At 46.5% G+C, this 14,916-nt stretch overlaps 2 protein-coding genes across 4 annotated transcripts in view; one reads left to right on the top strand and one right to left on the bottom strand.

Moving 5' to 3' along the window:
• The window catches only part of Spaca6 (sperm acrosome associated 6), a 31,095-nt gene extending 19,205 nt beyond the window's left edge, over window positions 1–11,890 (top strand). Inside the window, exons 9-10 of one of the 3 annotated variants that reach the window (XR_005090738.1) lie at window positions 10,670–10,846; window positions 11,290–11,396. Coding sequence is in view for 2 of the 3 variants with exons in the window: in XM_037202259.1 (XP_037058154.1) it covers window positions 11,290–11,392 (103 nt within the window). In the remaining variant the exon portion in view is untranslated. Of the gene's footprint in view, window positions 1–10,669; window positions 10,847–11,289 lie in introns of all 3 variants that reach the window. The other 2 variants (XM_037202259.1, XM_037202258.1) reach the window with 2 other exon arrangements.
• On the bottom strand, window positions 4,839–13,419 carry Has1 (hyaluronan synthase 1). Its single transcript, XM_028859795.2, has 4 exons — window positions 12,293–13,419; window positions 10,178–10,403; window positions 9,530–9,662; window positions 4,839–5,853 (listed from the first exon to the last, which is right to left on the bottom strand). The coding sequence occupies exons 1-4, from the start codon at window positions 12,998–13,000 to the stop codon at window positions 5,178–5,180; spliced, it is 1,743 nt and encodes a 580-aa protein (XP_028715628.2). The 5' UTR covers window positions 13,001–13,419; the 3' UTR covers window positions 4,839–5,177.
• Window positions 13,420–14,916: the final 1,497 nt, after the last annotated feature.

Here is a 14,916-nt window from a genome sequence, read left to right as displayed (position 1 = left end):
CAGGAACAGGAAACTGGCTGATCATAGTTTCATCTACACATAGGCAGTGAAGAGAATAGAAAAAGCAGAGAGGCTAGAACCCCTCAAAGCCTGACCGCAAGGTTCACCTCTTGAAGATTCCATAGCCTCCCCCAAACAGCACCAACTAGGGATTAAGTGTTCACATACACGGGAACATATCTCAGTTAAACCATAACTCCATTCTATCCAGAAGATGGACCCAGCAATAGATGGGAATGCAGAGTCTAAGAGACAAGAAGACCCCAAGGAAAGCTCAGTAGCATTCTCTGTAATGGACCTGACCTAATGCTGGTCTGTCCAGAGCTGTACCAGCTACCCACTGTCTGCAAGTGACTTGAAAGGGACAAGTCTTGCTGCATGTGTTTACAACTAGAGGTAACTATACTTAGTGCAGTACTTGCTCCAGGGCACCAGAAGTCACAGAGGCACGTATGTCTGGGACTTTCCTTCTTTTTGGTCTGCATGTATGCCAGAGGTTGATGCTGGGCATCTCCTTCAATCAAACCTGCTAATATTTTTGAGGCAGAGTTTCTGACTGAACCTGGAACTCACCCACTTAACTAGACTTGCTGGCCTCCAGGTATCCCCACTTATCTCTACCTCCCCCAATCTGAAATTTCAGACATGCACTACTGCCCCTGGGTTTTTACGTAGATTATGGAGGAGGGACTGAGGTCTCTGTGTGTAGGCAGCAAGCACTTTACCAACTGAAACACTTTCTTAATATTATTATTATTATTTGTTGAGAGTTTTATTTTGTAGCCAAAGCTGTCCTGGGACTCAGGATTTTCTTTCTTCATCCTCCCTAAATGCTGGGAGAGTCTATGTGGCATCACACTCAATATACAGGTACTCTTAACTATTTTTATTTGTTTTAATTTGAGAACAGGGTCTCCATGTCTACCCTAGACTGGCCTAGAGCTTGGGGTCTTATCTTGGTTTCCAAAGTGCTTGGATTTTAGGTGTGTACTACCATGCCTGCTGCTTCTGGGGAGTCTTTTTAAATCTTTAAAATTAATTCATTTATTTCCATGGAGGCTAAAGTACAACCTACAGGGGTGGACTCTACTACTTTGTGGGTACTGGGGATTGAGGTCAGGATGCCAGACTTGACGGCAAGAGCCTTTCCCCACTAGGCCAGTGATTCTCAACTTGTAGGTTGTGACCCCTTTGGGGTTGACTGACCCTTTCCTAGGGGTCACATATCAGATATTTACATTTACATAACAGTAGCAAAATTACAGTTATGAAGTAGTAATGAAATAATTTTATGGTTAGATACCACAACACAAGAAACTGTTTTAAAGGGTTGTAGCATTAGGAAGGTTGAGAGCCTCTGCATTAGGCCACCGTGCTGGTATTCTTAATTGCAGAACATAGTTGGTGGGTTGGCTAGGACTCTCTTGTGAACTTATCTATATCTCTTTCCTTGCGAATTGGTAATGTACTTGGGTTTCTGACTGAATCAATGAGCTGGTGGACAGCTGTAGTGGTTACTCTGGCTTGAATCTGTGGCCCAGGGAGCTAGGATGATACTATTGTGTTGGCTGAGACAGGGAGATGGATTAAGAGGAGGAAAGTTTGGAGTTGGGTGTGAGATGCCATTTAACTATTAAGTGGAAACATCTCAGAAGCTGTTGGATACACTAGTCTAGAATTTAGACAATGTTTAGGAATTCTGTCTGGAGGTGGAGAGTGTAATTAGGGTACTTAGAGCCATAATGCTGAGTAACTAACAGGCCATGTGTAGGCAGATGAGAAAAGTGGTTCTCTAATGACTGCATGAGAAGGAACCCAAAGAAAGGCTTTGAAACACTTTCGTATTTATATTGGGTGAGAGTATGACAATTTTATTATGCAAATGGGTGTGCTTGCCTCTCTGTGCTCTGGAGTCCAAGAGAGAGTCTCAGATGTCCTGCTCTGTCACTTGCCATCTTTCTCCCTGAATCTGGAGCTTGTGTTTCCTTGGCTAAGTTGGACAAAGATAACCTTGAACTCCTGATCCTTCACCCTCCGAGTGCAGTGATTACAAGTACAGGGATCAAGGTCTGCACTAACATTCTTAGTTTATGCAGTGCTGGGTCAAAGTCAGTTTCATGCATGCTCAGAAGCACTGTAAGAGCTAAGCAACATCCTTAGCACAGAACCAGGGGGAAAAAAAACTGAGGAGTAGGGGTTGCTGAGGCTCCTGTTTCTTCCTGACAAACATTCCATGCCAGGTTATGATGGCACATGCCTTGAATCCCAGCACTCAGGAAACTAAGGCAGAGGTAGGTGGATCTCTGAGCTCAAGGCCAGTCTGATCTACATAGTGAGTTCCAGACCATCCAGAGCTTCATTCATAGAGAGACCCTGTCTCAGAAGCAAAAGAAAACAAATCAAACCAAAAATAACAACAACAACAAAAAACCCCAATATGCACCCCTATACATACATGGGGCATGGAGGGGTGAGGAAAGCGGACAGACTGCAGAAGTTGCCACCTCAATGGGAGGCTCGTGGTTTTAGCCGTGGAGATATCATTAATGAACTTAATGACCAGTTTTGTGGAATGGGGGAGAGGTGAGGAGGGAGTGCTGGTCATGTGATTGGTTTGGTTTTCCCAACAACAGGAGTCAACATTAGTCATTAGGAAAGTGGAAATGAAAACTACAGAGAAACCCAACCACAGCCACGAGGGTAGCTTGTAATTAAAGGGTTACATAATAGGGTTGGCAAGAAGGCGGAGAGATCAAAACCCTCATCGCTTTTGCCAGCAATGAGGTAAAGCGGAATTGCCTCTGTGGAAAAATCTGTGGTGTCTTCCCAGAATTAGGATCTCGAAAGCTGTCTTGGTGAGCAAAAGACTTGCAGTGAATCATGAGGACCTGAGTTCGGATCTCCAGAACCTATGTAAAACGGCACAAGACACTGAACTTCTGTATCCCAGCTCTCTTATAGCAAGATGAGAGATGGAGCCAGAAGAACCCCAAGATGCTTGTGGGCCACCAAGACTTTAGATGTAGTGGCGAATTAGAGACCCTACCTCAAAGAAGATGGACAGCAAGGACTGGATGCTCGGGTGACATGTCCTTTGACCCCCACCTGTGTGGACACAGTCACATACATGAGTATACACACAAAGATAACACAAAATTAAAGCAATGGCTGAGGCTGTAAGTGTGGCTGAGTTAGTGGCTCAATCGCCTAGCACATTTAAAGCCCCAGTTTCCATCCTCAGAACTCCCTGAACACAAAGTGCTGCTTTGTGTCTATAATTCCAGAACCTGGGAGATGAAGCCTGGAGGATCAGAAGCTCAAGGTCATCCTTGCCAAGTTTGAAGCTAACCTGTGCTCTATGAGAGCCTGTCTCAAAAAAAAAAAATAATAATAATGATAATAATAACAATAATAAATTATTTTTAAAACAATGAATGATTTATTATATAATAATAAATGTTTTGAAATATTAAAAAATAATAAGTGAACTATAAGACCCAGCAGTTCTTTTCCTAAATGTACACTCAAGAATTAAAGTTTTAACTCTACACAAAAAACTACCAAAGAACATCATAGGTCCCAAATTGGAGACAACCTAAATATCTATCTACTGATAATAGGGTAGATAAAAATGGTTTGTGTCCTGCTATGGTATACTGCTTAACAATAAAAAGGAATGAATCAGAGATTCAATGGCTAAGGTGAGCTTTGAAAGTGTTATGCTAAATCAAGTCACAAAAGGCTACAGACTGCCCGATTCCATTTATATGATCTAGAACAGGCCAGTTCACAGAAGATGAGTGGATGCCTTGAGTGTGTGTGTGTAAGGGGCAGTGGGATGAGGCATGACCACCAGTGGGTATGGAATCCCCTGGGGAGACATGAAAATATAAAGTTAGATTGTAGCTATGGCTACTTAATGATCAACTTACTAAAATTGAAGGTTTTTCGTGGAATATTGCTATCCACAGAAAGGGAAGTGGCACAGTAGTTTAGGAGGAAATTGAGGTCAAGAGAGTCTTAGAAGGTTTTTGAGACAAGATTCTGTGTAACCAGGGTGGCGTTGAACTCCTTATGTAGCAGAGTGTGATGTTGTTTTGATTCTTGACACATAGAATTACCTGGACTGGAGTTACCTTTAGGTATGACTGCGAGTGATTTTAACTGGGTGAACTGACATGGGATGACTCCATTTTATGGGATGGCCTTAGACTGATTGAAAAGGAGACTGAGCTGACCACCAGCATGTATGCATTAATCTATTGCTCTTGACTGTGGATGTGATGTGAGCAGCTGCTTCAGGTTCCTGCTGGCTTGACTTCCCTGTTATAATGGACAGTGGCCTGGAATTACCAAATAAACCCTTTCTTCCTCAATGCTTTTGCCAGGGTGTTTTCTTACAGCCACAGGAAACAAAACTAATGGGAATGACCATGAACTTCTGATCCTCCTGCCTTCAAATTCCAGGGGATTATAGGTGTGCCTCACTCACATCGTCTGCCTAATACTTGTGTTTTCTTTAATTTTTATTTAAGATGTATGGGTGCTTTGCCTGCATGCATGCCTGTGCACTACACTCACAGAGGCCAGATTCCCTAAAATTGAAGTTCCAGAGGTTGTGAGCCACTATGAGAGTGCTGGGAATTGAACTCAGGTCCTCTGAAAGAGAAGCCAGTGCTCTTAACTGCTGAGCCATCTCCCCAGCTCCAATACCTGTATTGTATGAAGACAGAACCTATGTTCCCAGGAAGAGTGCCCGGTGGAGGCGCAAAATCCATCACCCTTTATTGGACCCTGTGTCCCTAATTCTAAATGACAAGAAAAACAGGTAGAGGTGCTTGGAAGAAAATAAATAAAAAATTTATTATATCTTAGTCACAGTACAAACATTAAATAGCAACAGGAAGAAAACAGGGACCTTCTGGCCGTGGTCCTACAAACACACACCCTGATCAATAAATTACCCCTCCCCAGAGACCCACAAGTCTTGAGTTCCAACACAGTCCATTGGCTATATTCCAATAATGCATTCCAAGAATCTTGGATGGCTCCCTCATTTCAAAGAGAAGGGAAACTGAGGCCAGGGAGCCCCCATGGAATTCATGGCTCCTGCAGCTACCCCGCAGGACTCCTCTTGCCTCCCCTAACGCCCTCAGTGGTCATGTTCATGGCCAGACTCACACCTGAACTCGATAGCCACCGCTCCGACGCCTGCAGAGCCTCCGCACAACCACCCAATAGAGAGTCAGCATTACCACCCAGTAGGCTACATAGGCGCCTGCTCCAGCAGCGAGGTGGTAGGCCTCAGCTGCCCGGGATGGGCCACTCCAGTCGGCCTGCGCTTCCTGGGCAACACTGCGGACCAGGCCTCCAAACAGCAGCAGAGCCCAGAGTGCCAGGGGTAGCACCGGAACATAGTTAGCAGCTAGCTTCTTCCGGCCTGAGGTGCCCCAGCCACTTTGATTCATGGTAACCAATGCCAGGAACTTGGCAGGCAGCAGGCCACACATGTAGAGCGGTGCATAGAGCGACAGCAGCACCATGCGGAGGCAGCCTCGTAGCCAGGCTGCAAAGGCCGCCTTAAGCAGTGCCACACCCTGCACGCACAGCAGCACCCAGAGCAGAGCCCACGGGCGCCCAGCGTAGAAGAGCCGCAGCACTGTGGCAGCCACGAAGAAAGGGAAGAGGCCCGAGACCACCGCTTCATAGGTCATCCATGCATGGTGGCGGTGCCACCACAGGGCGTTGTATAGCCACTCGCGGAAGTAAGACTTGGACCAGCGGGTCTGTTGGCTCAGCCAGCGCAGGAAGGAAGAGGGCGTCTCCGAGTAGCATCTGGAGCGCGAGGTGTATCTGACAGGCACAGAGAAACAAGAGAAGACATCAGTGTGGTTCTCCCTGGGGCTTGGGCAGGAGCTTTAAATTTTAAGATCATTTCATGGGCATGGATGTTTTGCTTGCATGTATGTACGTGTGCTTCATGTGTTCCTGGTGCCTAAGGAGGTTAGAAGAGGGCATCACAGACCTTGGAACTGGAGTTATAGATGCTTATGATCTGTCATGTGGGTGCTGGGAATCGGACCCAGGTCCTCTGCAAGAGCAGCCAGTGCTCTGAATTAGCTGAGCTACCTCTGTAGTCCAGTGAGCAGAATTTCGAAGCGACCACTTTAACTGCTATTGGGTGAAGGGTTTATTTTTTTTTGTTTGTTTGTATTTGTTTTCTTGTCGTTGTGGCAAAATACCTGACGACAACAGGTAAAGGAAATAAGGGTTTTATTATGGCTCATAGTTCAAAGTTAAAGTCTGGCCTGGGAGGGAAAGCAAGCAGGCAGGAATACGAAGCAACTGATCCCACTGAATCCATGGACAGGAAGCAGAGGGGAATGAATCCTGGGGTGTGTGTGGTGTGTATGGTGTGGGGGGTATGTGTGGTGTGTGTGTATGTGGTGTGTGTGTGTGTGTGTGTGTGTGTGGTGTGGGGGTGTGTGGTGTGGGGTTATGTGTGGTGTGTGTATGAGTATGTCTAAGTGTATGGATGCACAAGGAAGCCTGAAAAGTGTCTCAGGTCTCCTGGAGATGGACTTACAGGCAACTGTGAGCCACCAGATGAAGGTGCTGGAATTCAGCTTGGCTCCTCCAGAAGAGGTCCTCTTAACCGATGGACCACCTCTCCAGCCTCCTCAGCATCGTTTCTATGGTCCTTTATCATCGTTTAATATTTGCAACAGCTACGACTGATGAAGATGGTACGCCAGGCAGTTTCTAGTAATTGCTCAGTCCGTGTGAGCTACTGCTGTTTTTACTGTGACTAACACTGTTACTACAAACATGACTAATATTAGTCATTGACACAAACACCATCAGTGACATGACTAAATGCTGACTAAATTGGCAGGTCCTGCCATGAGGAGTAAGACACGACTGGCCACTACCCAGGTTAGTCTCTGTGTGAGGAGTTCTCAAAAGAACAGTTGGACCCCTTCCTATGGCTGAGTCAGAAACCATTAATCTGTCCTTACATGGCTTAGCCATACCCATGCAGGGTAGCTAGACTCCCAGTTAAGGAAGTCACAGGTGGCCATTAGCAGTTAGTTCATTAGGCGACCGTCAAACTAGTCTGTCACCAAGGGCAGTACTTGACAGTGTCTTGTGTCATTTGGCACCCTCAGTGTTCTGCTTGCTTCTGCCTTTGCTGTTTGTACCCAAAACATCTGCCTGGAGGATGCTGTTCCATGTCAGTCTCTGCTCAAAGCCCTTCATGATTCATTTCAGGGAAGGTCCTGTGAGTCTTTCACAAGGGGACCCCTGCTGGCTCTCCTGATGCTCTTGGCTAAAATGAGATTATAGCTCCAACTCTAGCTGTTTCCTCCAAATTGAAACATTTTCTCTTGGAGGGAGGAGGGAAGACTTAAAAACATAATGGAAGTTCAAGGAATTTACCAGACCCAGGAAGCTTAAAACATTACAACGTGTTACAAGATTGAGGGGAGCCCTCCTCAAGGAGGTGAAAAACTGTGTAGGGTTGACGAGTGGTGGTGGTGGTGAATGACCCTTCAATAGAGCTGCCTGCAAAGTGAGGCTTTTGTGAGTAGTCAAAGCTGACTCAGAATCATTCATGCATAAATACACCCAATAAACTCACTGGCATCAAGTTAGACTTGGGTAGATGCAGTTATATGTAAGTAAAGCCTTTGTGTCTGACTTTAAGTGAAACATATAGTAAAGCCTTGTGTCTGGCTTTGGGAGAAATGTTTCAGCAAAGCCTTTGCTACCTTTGGGTTAATCAGTAGATACTGTGAAATTGTTCTGAGACTGTTTCAACTTTGAAAAAATACTGTCTTTCTGCAGAATCTGCACTTGGTGCTACATGAGAGCTTGTAGCTGCACCAACCTTAGTCCTAAAACAGCCTAAGTTCTCAGGCTGACCTGGAGTTCTTTCTTTTGGTTATGGCAAAAGGAACTGAGATTTGTATGGGTTTTCTGCTCTCACGGGCAGCAAAAGCAAGTTAACTTTGATAGTTGGAACCTTTCCTAACCTCTATTAACCTTGTATATGTTTTTTTTAAGATTAATTAATTAATTAATTAATTATTATTTATTATTTATACAATGTTCTGCCTGCATGTATGTCTACAAGCCAGAAGAGGGCACCAGAATTCATTACAGATGGTTGTGAGCCACCATGTGGTTGCTGGGAATTGAACTCAGGACCTCTGCAAGAGCAGTCAGTGCTCTTAACCTCTGAGCCATCTCTCCAGCCCAACCTTGTATATGTTTGAATAAAGTAATTTGAATGAGCTAGCTGGGGAGTCAGTCTTTTTCAAGAAGACCGAACCCCTCTGCTACTTTGGAAAATGAGGGTTTAGTATCTTGGTGAGCTTCTCTCTCTACTTCAGCCCCTATGACCAACGTCAAATGACAGGTAGAATTTTATTTTATTTTATTTTTTAATTTACTTGTTTTTGATCTGTCATTTGTGCCCTGTCTGGGGTGAATGGATGTTTGTTTACATCTCTGCTAGTTAGTTTTAACTGTCAACTTGCCACAACCTAGCATCACCTGAGAAGAAAGCCTCCACTGAGGAGCTGTCTAGATAAAGTTGACCTTTGGGCATGTCTGGGGGAACTGTCTTGATTGTTCATTGAGGTGAGAAGATTCATCCTGAGTTTGGGTAGCCCTACTTCACAGGGTGGGTGCTGAATAGTGTTAAGTGTAGAGAAGGCTAGCTAAACACTTAAGCAGAGGTCGGCAGCTTGCTAGGGTCCACTCATTTCTCTCTGCTTTTGATGGTGGATGCAATATAACTGGCTGCTTGAGTTCCTGCCTTGACTTTCTGTCAGTGATGGACCATGATCTGGAATTGTAAGCCAAATAAACAATCCCTCCCTTGCATTACTTTTGGGCAAGGATATTAAATTAGGACACCACGTCTTCCCCAGGAAAGGTCACACAATATACTACCTAGTTCACCACACTTAGTAGATACATTGTCTCCTCAGTGTAAGAGGAATATATGCCCTTTTGCCTATTGCTCTGCCTCTAGAGCATCCAACAGAGACTTAGTGACCAAATTCGTACTGTCACTAAAAGACTTCTTCCAGAGTCTGCCATGTGGAGATCAGGTACTCTCCTCCTCAGTTGCCTCTTTTCTTGTTGCTTCTCTCACTGGTTTTAACCCACCCCATCTACTTATCTCACCCTTCTCATTTCCCTTCTGAGTGGTCTACGCCGGCTTGGTCTCCATGGTACAGCCCACTTACCCTGTCCACCTTGTTCCTTCTGTGTGAAATTGCTCACCGTCACCTTGTCTTGTTTGGTAGAGGGGAAAAGTGTTCACAAAACCCTTTACAACCTTTCTGGTACCTCCAATTCTCTCCTAATATCAAACTCTTTGAAGGCCATTGGCTGAGTACAAATGGCTCCTCTGCCTCTTATGATATTTATCCTCTGCCTCTCTCTGTCTCTCCCTTTGTCTCTCTCACTCAGGGACACTCTTCACAGACACAAACATGTGGTCCCCTCAACTTACTTGGTAGCATAGCCCATGCTGAGCATGCGGTTGGTGAGGTGCCTGTCATCCCCGAAAGTGCAGTGGGTGCCCAAGAACTTCTGGTTGTACCAGGCTTCCAGGAACTGCTGCAGGAGATTGTTCCTGTACAGGCCTAGGTGGGGGTTGGGGGGGTGGGTAGAGTACCCAAGCATCAGCCTCTGATATGGTCAATGTCGTGCTCAATGCATCTCTGTTTCCTACCCTGTGCTTCCTCATCTCCATCCTAGTCTCAGCCTGGCCCCTCATCACTCCCAAATACAGCCCAGTCTTAACTGAACCCCCTTGCCCGTTCCAGCGTGTCTGTCACCTGACCATGCACTGTAATGTCACCACTCCCCCCACAACGCCACAGCACTCTCAGTGCCCTGGTTCAACCCCATCTCCACCCCAACCTCATCTCACTCACTTCCGCAACTCCCTTTGCAGCAACTCCCCAGTCTCCATCCTTTTCCCTTTCCCAGCTTCATTCCTCTCCAGCAGCTCTAACACCATCTCCCCACTCCCCAATCTTACGTTATCTGTAATCCGGACCCCAGCCCTATTTTTGTCCATACCTTTACCCTGTCCCTGGCTCCCTTTCCTGATCATCATCCACCCACAAGCCTTCCAAGCCCCACTTTCGCTCACCCAGAGGACCACTGATGCAGGACACACAGTGGAAGTAGCTCTGACAAGCTCGCTCCACATTGAAGGCTACCCAGTATCGCAGGCTGCTCAAGAAGCTGACCCAGGAATCCAGAGGGTTAAGGATCCTTACATCTCCTCCAACAGCCCCTACCCGGGGGTCTTCATCCAGCACTCGCACAAGCTCCAGCAGTGCCATGGGGTCTAGCCTTGTGTCTGAGTCACAGACCTGTGAAAAGGACAGGACCAGGATCAGACCAGAAACTTATATAGGGCTGGGGTTTGGAAGGGCATGAAGACTGTTTACAGCATTCCCTGGGCTGGGATCCTGGATTATATAGAAAGGAGAAAGTGAGCTGAACACAAGTTCAGGCTGCTTCAAGCTCCTGTGAATTGAATTCCCATTCATGAAGAACTTTACCCTGAACTGTGAGCTAAAGTAAGCCCCTTTCTCCCTTACGATGTTTTTTTTTTTTTTTTTTTTTTTTTTGTCAGAATATTTTCTCACAGTAACAGGAGAAGGAACTAAGACAGTAGCATGTTAGTGAATGGCCACAATGAATGGATGAATGCATGATGAAATAAAGGCCTATAGATGGATGGATGACAAAAATCTCAACATGAAGGAAAGAAAGGAAAAAAAGGGTGGGAGAACAAACTACTATATAAAAAGTAAGTGAATGAATATATAAGTGGATGAGGTCCACACTGGATGTAGATCCATGGGTACAGAGAATGGTGAAGGAAAGAATTTCCATATTGCATGAAGAAAAAAAGTAATTAACATTATGTTGAATACCCAGATAGATGAGTGGGTGAGTGGTTAAGCGAATGAATCTCTGTATCAAATGAATGAGTAGTTGCATAGAAGGATGAATGAATGTATGCTCAAACAGAGTTTCCTTCTGTTTTAAGTGGCTGCATGAAAGAAAGTGGGGAATGGTTTTCTTCATTCAGGGTTGTGGTTGGATGTGAAATGTTCCCCATAGGTTCATGTGTTTGAACACTTGGTCTCATAGCTGGTGGCACTGTTTTGGAAGGTTATATAACCTTTAGGAAGTGGGGGCCAGCTAGTGGGTCTCACTTCCTTTTCTCTTTCTCTTTCTTCTCTGCAGGAGCAATGTGACCAGCTTTCTCAAGCTCCTGAATCCATTCCTTCCCTATCATGATGGACTGCACCCTCAAACTGTGAGCGAGAATAAACCCTTCTTTCTTTAAGTTGCTTTGGTCTGGTATTCTGTGACAGCAACAAATATACAAATGGATAGAGTGAATGAGCACTGTATTGGGTGTGTATGCAGATGCACGTACCATTTAACAAAAGAAACACACCAAAGGAATAAAAAAGGAGGAATCATTGTATCACATGGATGGATAAGATTGACTAAATATCCATATTAAATCAGTTCATCTGTGGTTGATGAATGAGTGAATGGATGAATTAGAGTTTCTGTCTGAATGTGTGGTAAGTGAGGAAAGAGGAAAGGATTTAAGGCAGGAGGGATAGCTAGGTGGACCCAGATTTGAATCCTCAGCCTCCATATAAAAAGCTAGGTGTGGCTGCATGTGCCTGCCTGTAACGTAGTGTGCGCTCTCTTTGTGTGTGTGTGTTTTGTGTGTGTGTGTGTGTGTGTGTGTGTGTGTGTGTGTGTGTGTGTACAAGAGGATCACTGGAGCTTACTGACTGGCAGCCTAGTCTTTCAGTGAGAGGACATGTCTCAAGGAATGAGGGAGGAGGAGTATGAAAGAGCAGGACATAGGATGGCTTTCTCAGTTATTCACAGCGCGCACACACACCCCACGCCCACACACTCACATATAAATAAGAGAAGACAGGATTAACGATACATTGAAGAAATTAATGATCTGTTGGAGGATGGATAAAACCATGAATAACTATAGAAAGATCTTTTCACCAAATGAATAAAGAAAAGAGGAAAAGAAGAGGTTTCTTCAAATCTGTTTGAAACAGCATCTCCTATTTCATACTTCAAAGCCTGACTTTGAACTTCTGATCCTCCTGCCTCCACCTCCCAAGGCCTGAGGTGCACACTACTCTTTCTGAAGTGGAGGGTGTGAGATCACACTCAGAGGTGGCACGGGGCGCCTTGCACTCACCTGCACGTAGTCCACGGAGTCTCCAAGCGCCTTGAAAGCCGTGTACATGACCTCGCGCTTGCCGCCCCAGCGCTGCGCCACACACACGCACCTGCGTGTCCTCACCAGCGCCTCCACTGCCAGCCGCCCTGGGTCCTCAGCCTCCACCTCGCGGTAGGCACCGGTACCCACTGCTCCTGCCCCCTCCGCCGGCTCCCAGGGCTGATGATAGTTGCCATCCCACACGTAGGTGGCGGGGTCCTCATCAGCGAAGACTTCGCGGAACATGTCCACCATGTACAGATCCTCTGCGCGGTTGCCGTCCACCACCATAAGGACGCGCAACCGCGCTCGAGGGTACATAAGGGCGCGTGCTGAGGTCAGACACTGGCGCAGGTATGAGGGATCCTCCTGGTAGGCGGAGATGGTGAGCGCCACGCTGCGTGCAGTGGCCGCGTCTAGGGGTCCCTTTGCCGAGGCACGCCGTGCCGCCTCCGCCACCCTCCGATGCTCCAGGTAAGCGAAGAGGCTCTGCGCCACCAGGTGCGCGCTGAGAAATGCCCCGTAGAGGCCGAAGGCCAGGAGGCCGTAGCGATCAGAGGCGAGAGGGACGCCCGCGGCGTAGGCCCAGGTCATGAGGCCCAGGATGAGCAGTGCGAACATAATCGTGAGTGCCCGCCGGGTCAGGCCGGAGCAGCGACGACGTGCTGCCTCTGAGGGCTTTGACATGTTCTGTGGGGAGCCAAGGAGAAGGATCAGTCTTGAGGGCTTTCTGGAGATGACCTTACTCCTGGGGATCCCCTTCTAAGCTGGATGATAACATCTCAGAACTTTAAAACGATCTCTCATATTTCAAAGGTTTATTTATTTATTTTTATTTTATTTGTGTGGATGTTTTTTTCTGCATATATGCCTGTGCACCATGTACCTGGTGCCCATGGGAGCCGGAAGAGGGCCTCATACGCCCTGGAGTTGGAGTTACAGGCATTTGTGAGACCGGCAGGATGAGGTCCTCTGCAAGGACAGCAAGTGCCATTAACCACGGTGACAGCTCTCTCTAGTTACCCCAGTAGTTCTTAGAAAGAAGATTCCCTGAGCACCACATTTGAAGCAATTGTGGCTATTATCTTGGCTTAATGCCTTATTTGACTAATTACCCCACACTTTTTTTTTTTTTTTTTTTTTAGTAGAAAGAGTCTGTGTAGCCCCAGTCAGTCTAGACACCCAATCCTTCAGCCTCAGGCTCCTGAGTGCTGGGAAGACTGGAGTGAGTCATCAAGCCAGGCTTTTACATGGTGCCTTCTAAAGTAAGTTATGATGCCTCTCCCTCCCCCAGCTTTAGCATCTCTTCCTTACAAAAGGATTACACAATGCAACTCCCCAGGCTTTCCCTCTTTTTTGTTAGTGGCCCATAAAATGGTGCTGGCTGGTGGGTGGCCCAGTGGGTTAAAGGTGCCTGCCTCCAAGTCTGACAACTGAGTTTGATGCTTGGAACCCACAGGATGAAAGGAGAGAAATCAACTTGCCGTTCTTTGATTAAAACACATGCTTTGGCATGCTCTTTCCCAAAAAGTAACTTTAAGAATTAGAAAAAAGAAATAACAATATAGTTAAGAATAACCCTACAAACAAAAGTTTATCTCTGTCAGAGCACTAATACTGTGTACTAAACTGTATATTCAAAATGTGTACCAAGTGTGTTGTAACCCTTTTATATATAAACTTGTTTGTTTTAGAGACAAGACCTCCTGTAGCCCAGCCTGTCCTACAAGTAGCCAAGGATGACTTGAACTTCTGATCCTGCTGTCTCAGCGTCTGGAGTGCTGGGATGACAGGCGAGCAGCCCAGTTCGTGCAGTGCTGGAGGTAGAGTAGGCACATGTGCTGCCCACTGAGCTATATTTCCAGTCCCAGGTAAATACTCTAATCACCACCATTTTCCAGGCAGAGCTGCCGAGTCACAGAAATTCGAGGTCCCTGAGATGCTGGGAGCTGAACCCAGGATTCCAGTCATGATCACTTCCCAGACTGCTTTCCCCTCTCAGGAGAGCCTCTAGTGGTAACATTGCAGTCATAGTACAAACAGCAAAGCAGGGTGGTCAGAAGCTTGTGACGGGTGAGCAGCCACAGGTGATGGCATGGCGCCTCTGACTTCCCAGAGGCCTGATGTGTGCCCCTTCCCACTGTCCAGTGACTTGGCAGGGAGTCAGTCTTCTCATCCGTGAAATAGGTGAGTAGCAGCTTCCACAGCCAGACATTCTTCTACAGCAGCCCTCTGCAGTGGGTACTATTGCTGTGTCCTGTTCTCCGAGGCCCAAAGAGATGAATTCTCTCACGAAAGGTCACTCAGACAGTGAGCAGAGGACTTAGGGTTCAAACACAGACAGCCTGTCTGTCTGTCATGCTTTCTCTGTCTTAAGCTGTCGGATCCTCCCTCTCAAGCTGACTGTGGGATAAGTCATCAACATAAGGTCGGCAACACTGTCCATAGCTGAAATGCAGCCAGTATGACCATCGTGTGAGTTTCTAATCTTAATTTAACATTAAGAAGCTGGGGCGATGGCTCAGCATACACACAATAGCTGAGTGTCCATCTGTAATCCCAGCGCCAGGCCGGCAGACAGGTAGCTGCCTGGGCTTGCTGGC

Source organism: Peromyscus leucopus, chromosome 1 (genome assembly GCF_004664715.2).
Source record: "Peromyscus leucopus breed LL Stock chromosome 1, UCI_PerLeu_2.1, whole genome shotgun sequence".
Lineage (NCBI taxonomy): Eukaryota > Metazoa > Chordata > Mammalia > Rodentia > Cricetidae > Peromyscus > Peromyscus leucopus.
This window is presented reverse-complemented; position numbering and strand designations above follow the sequence as displayed.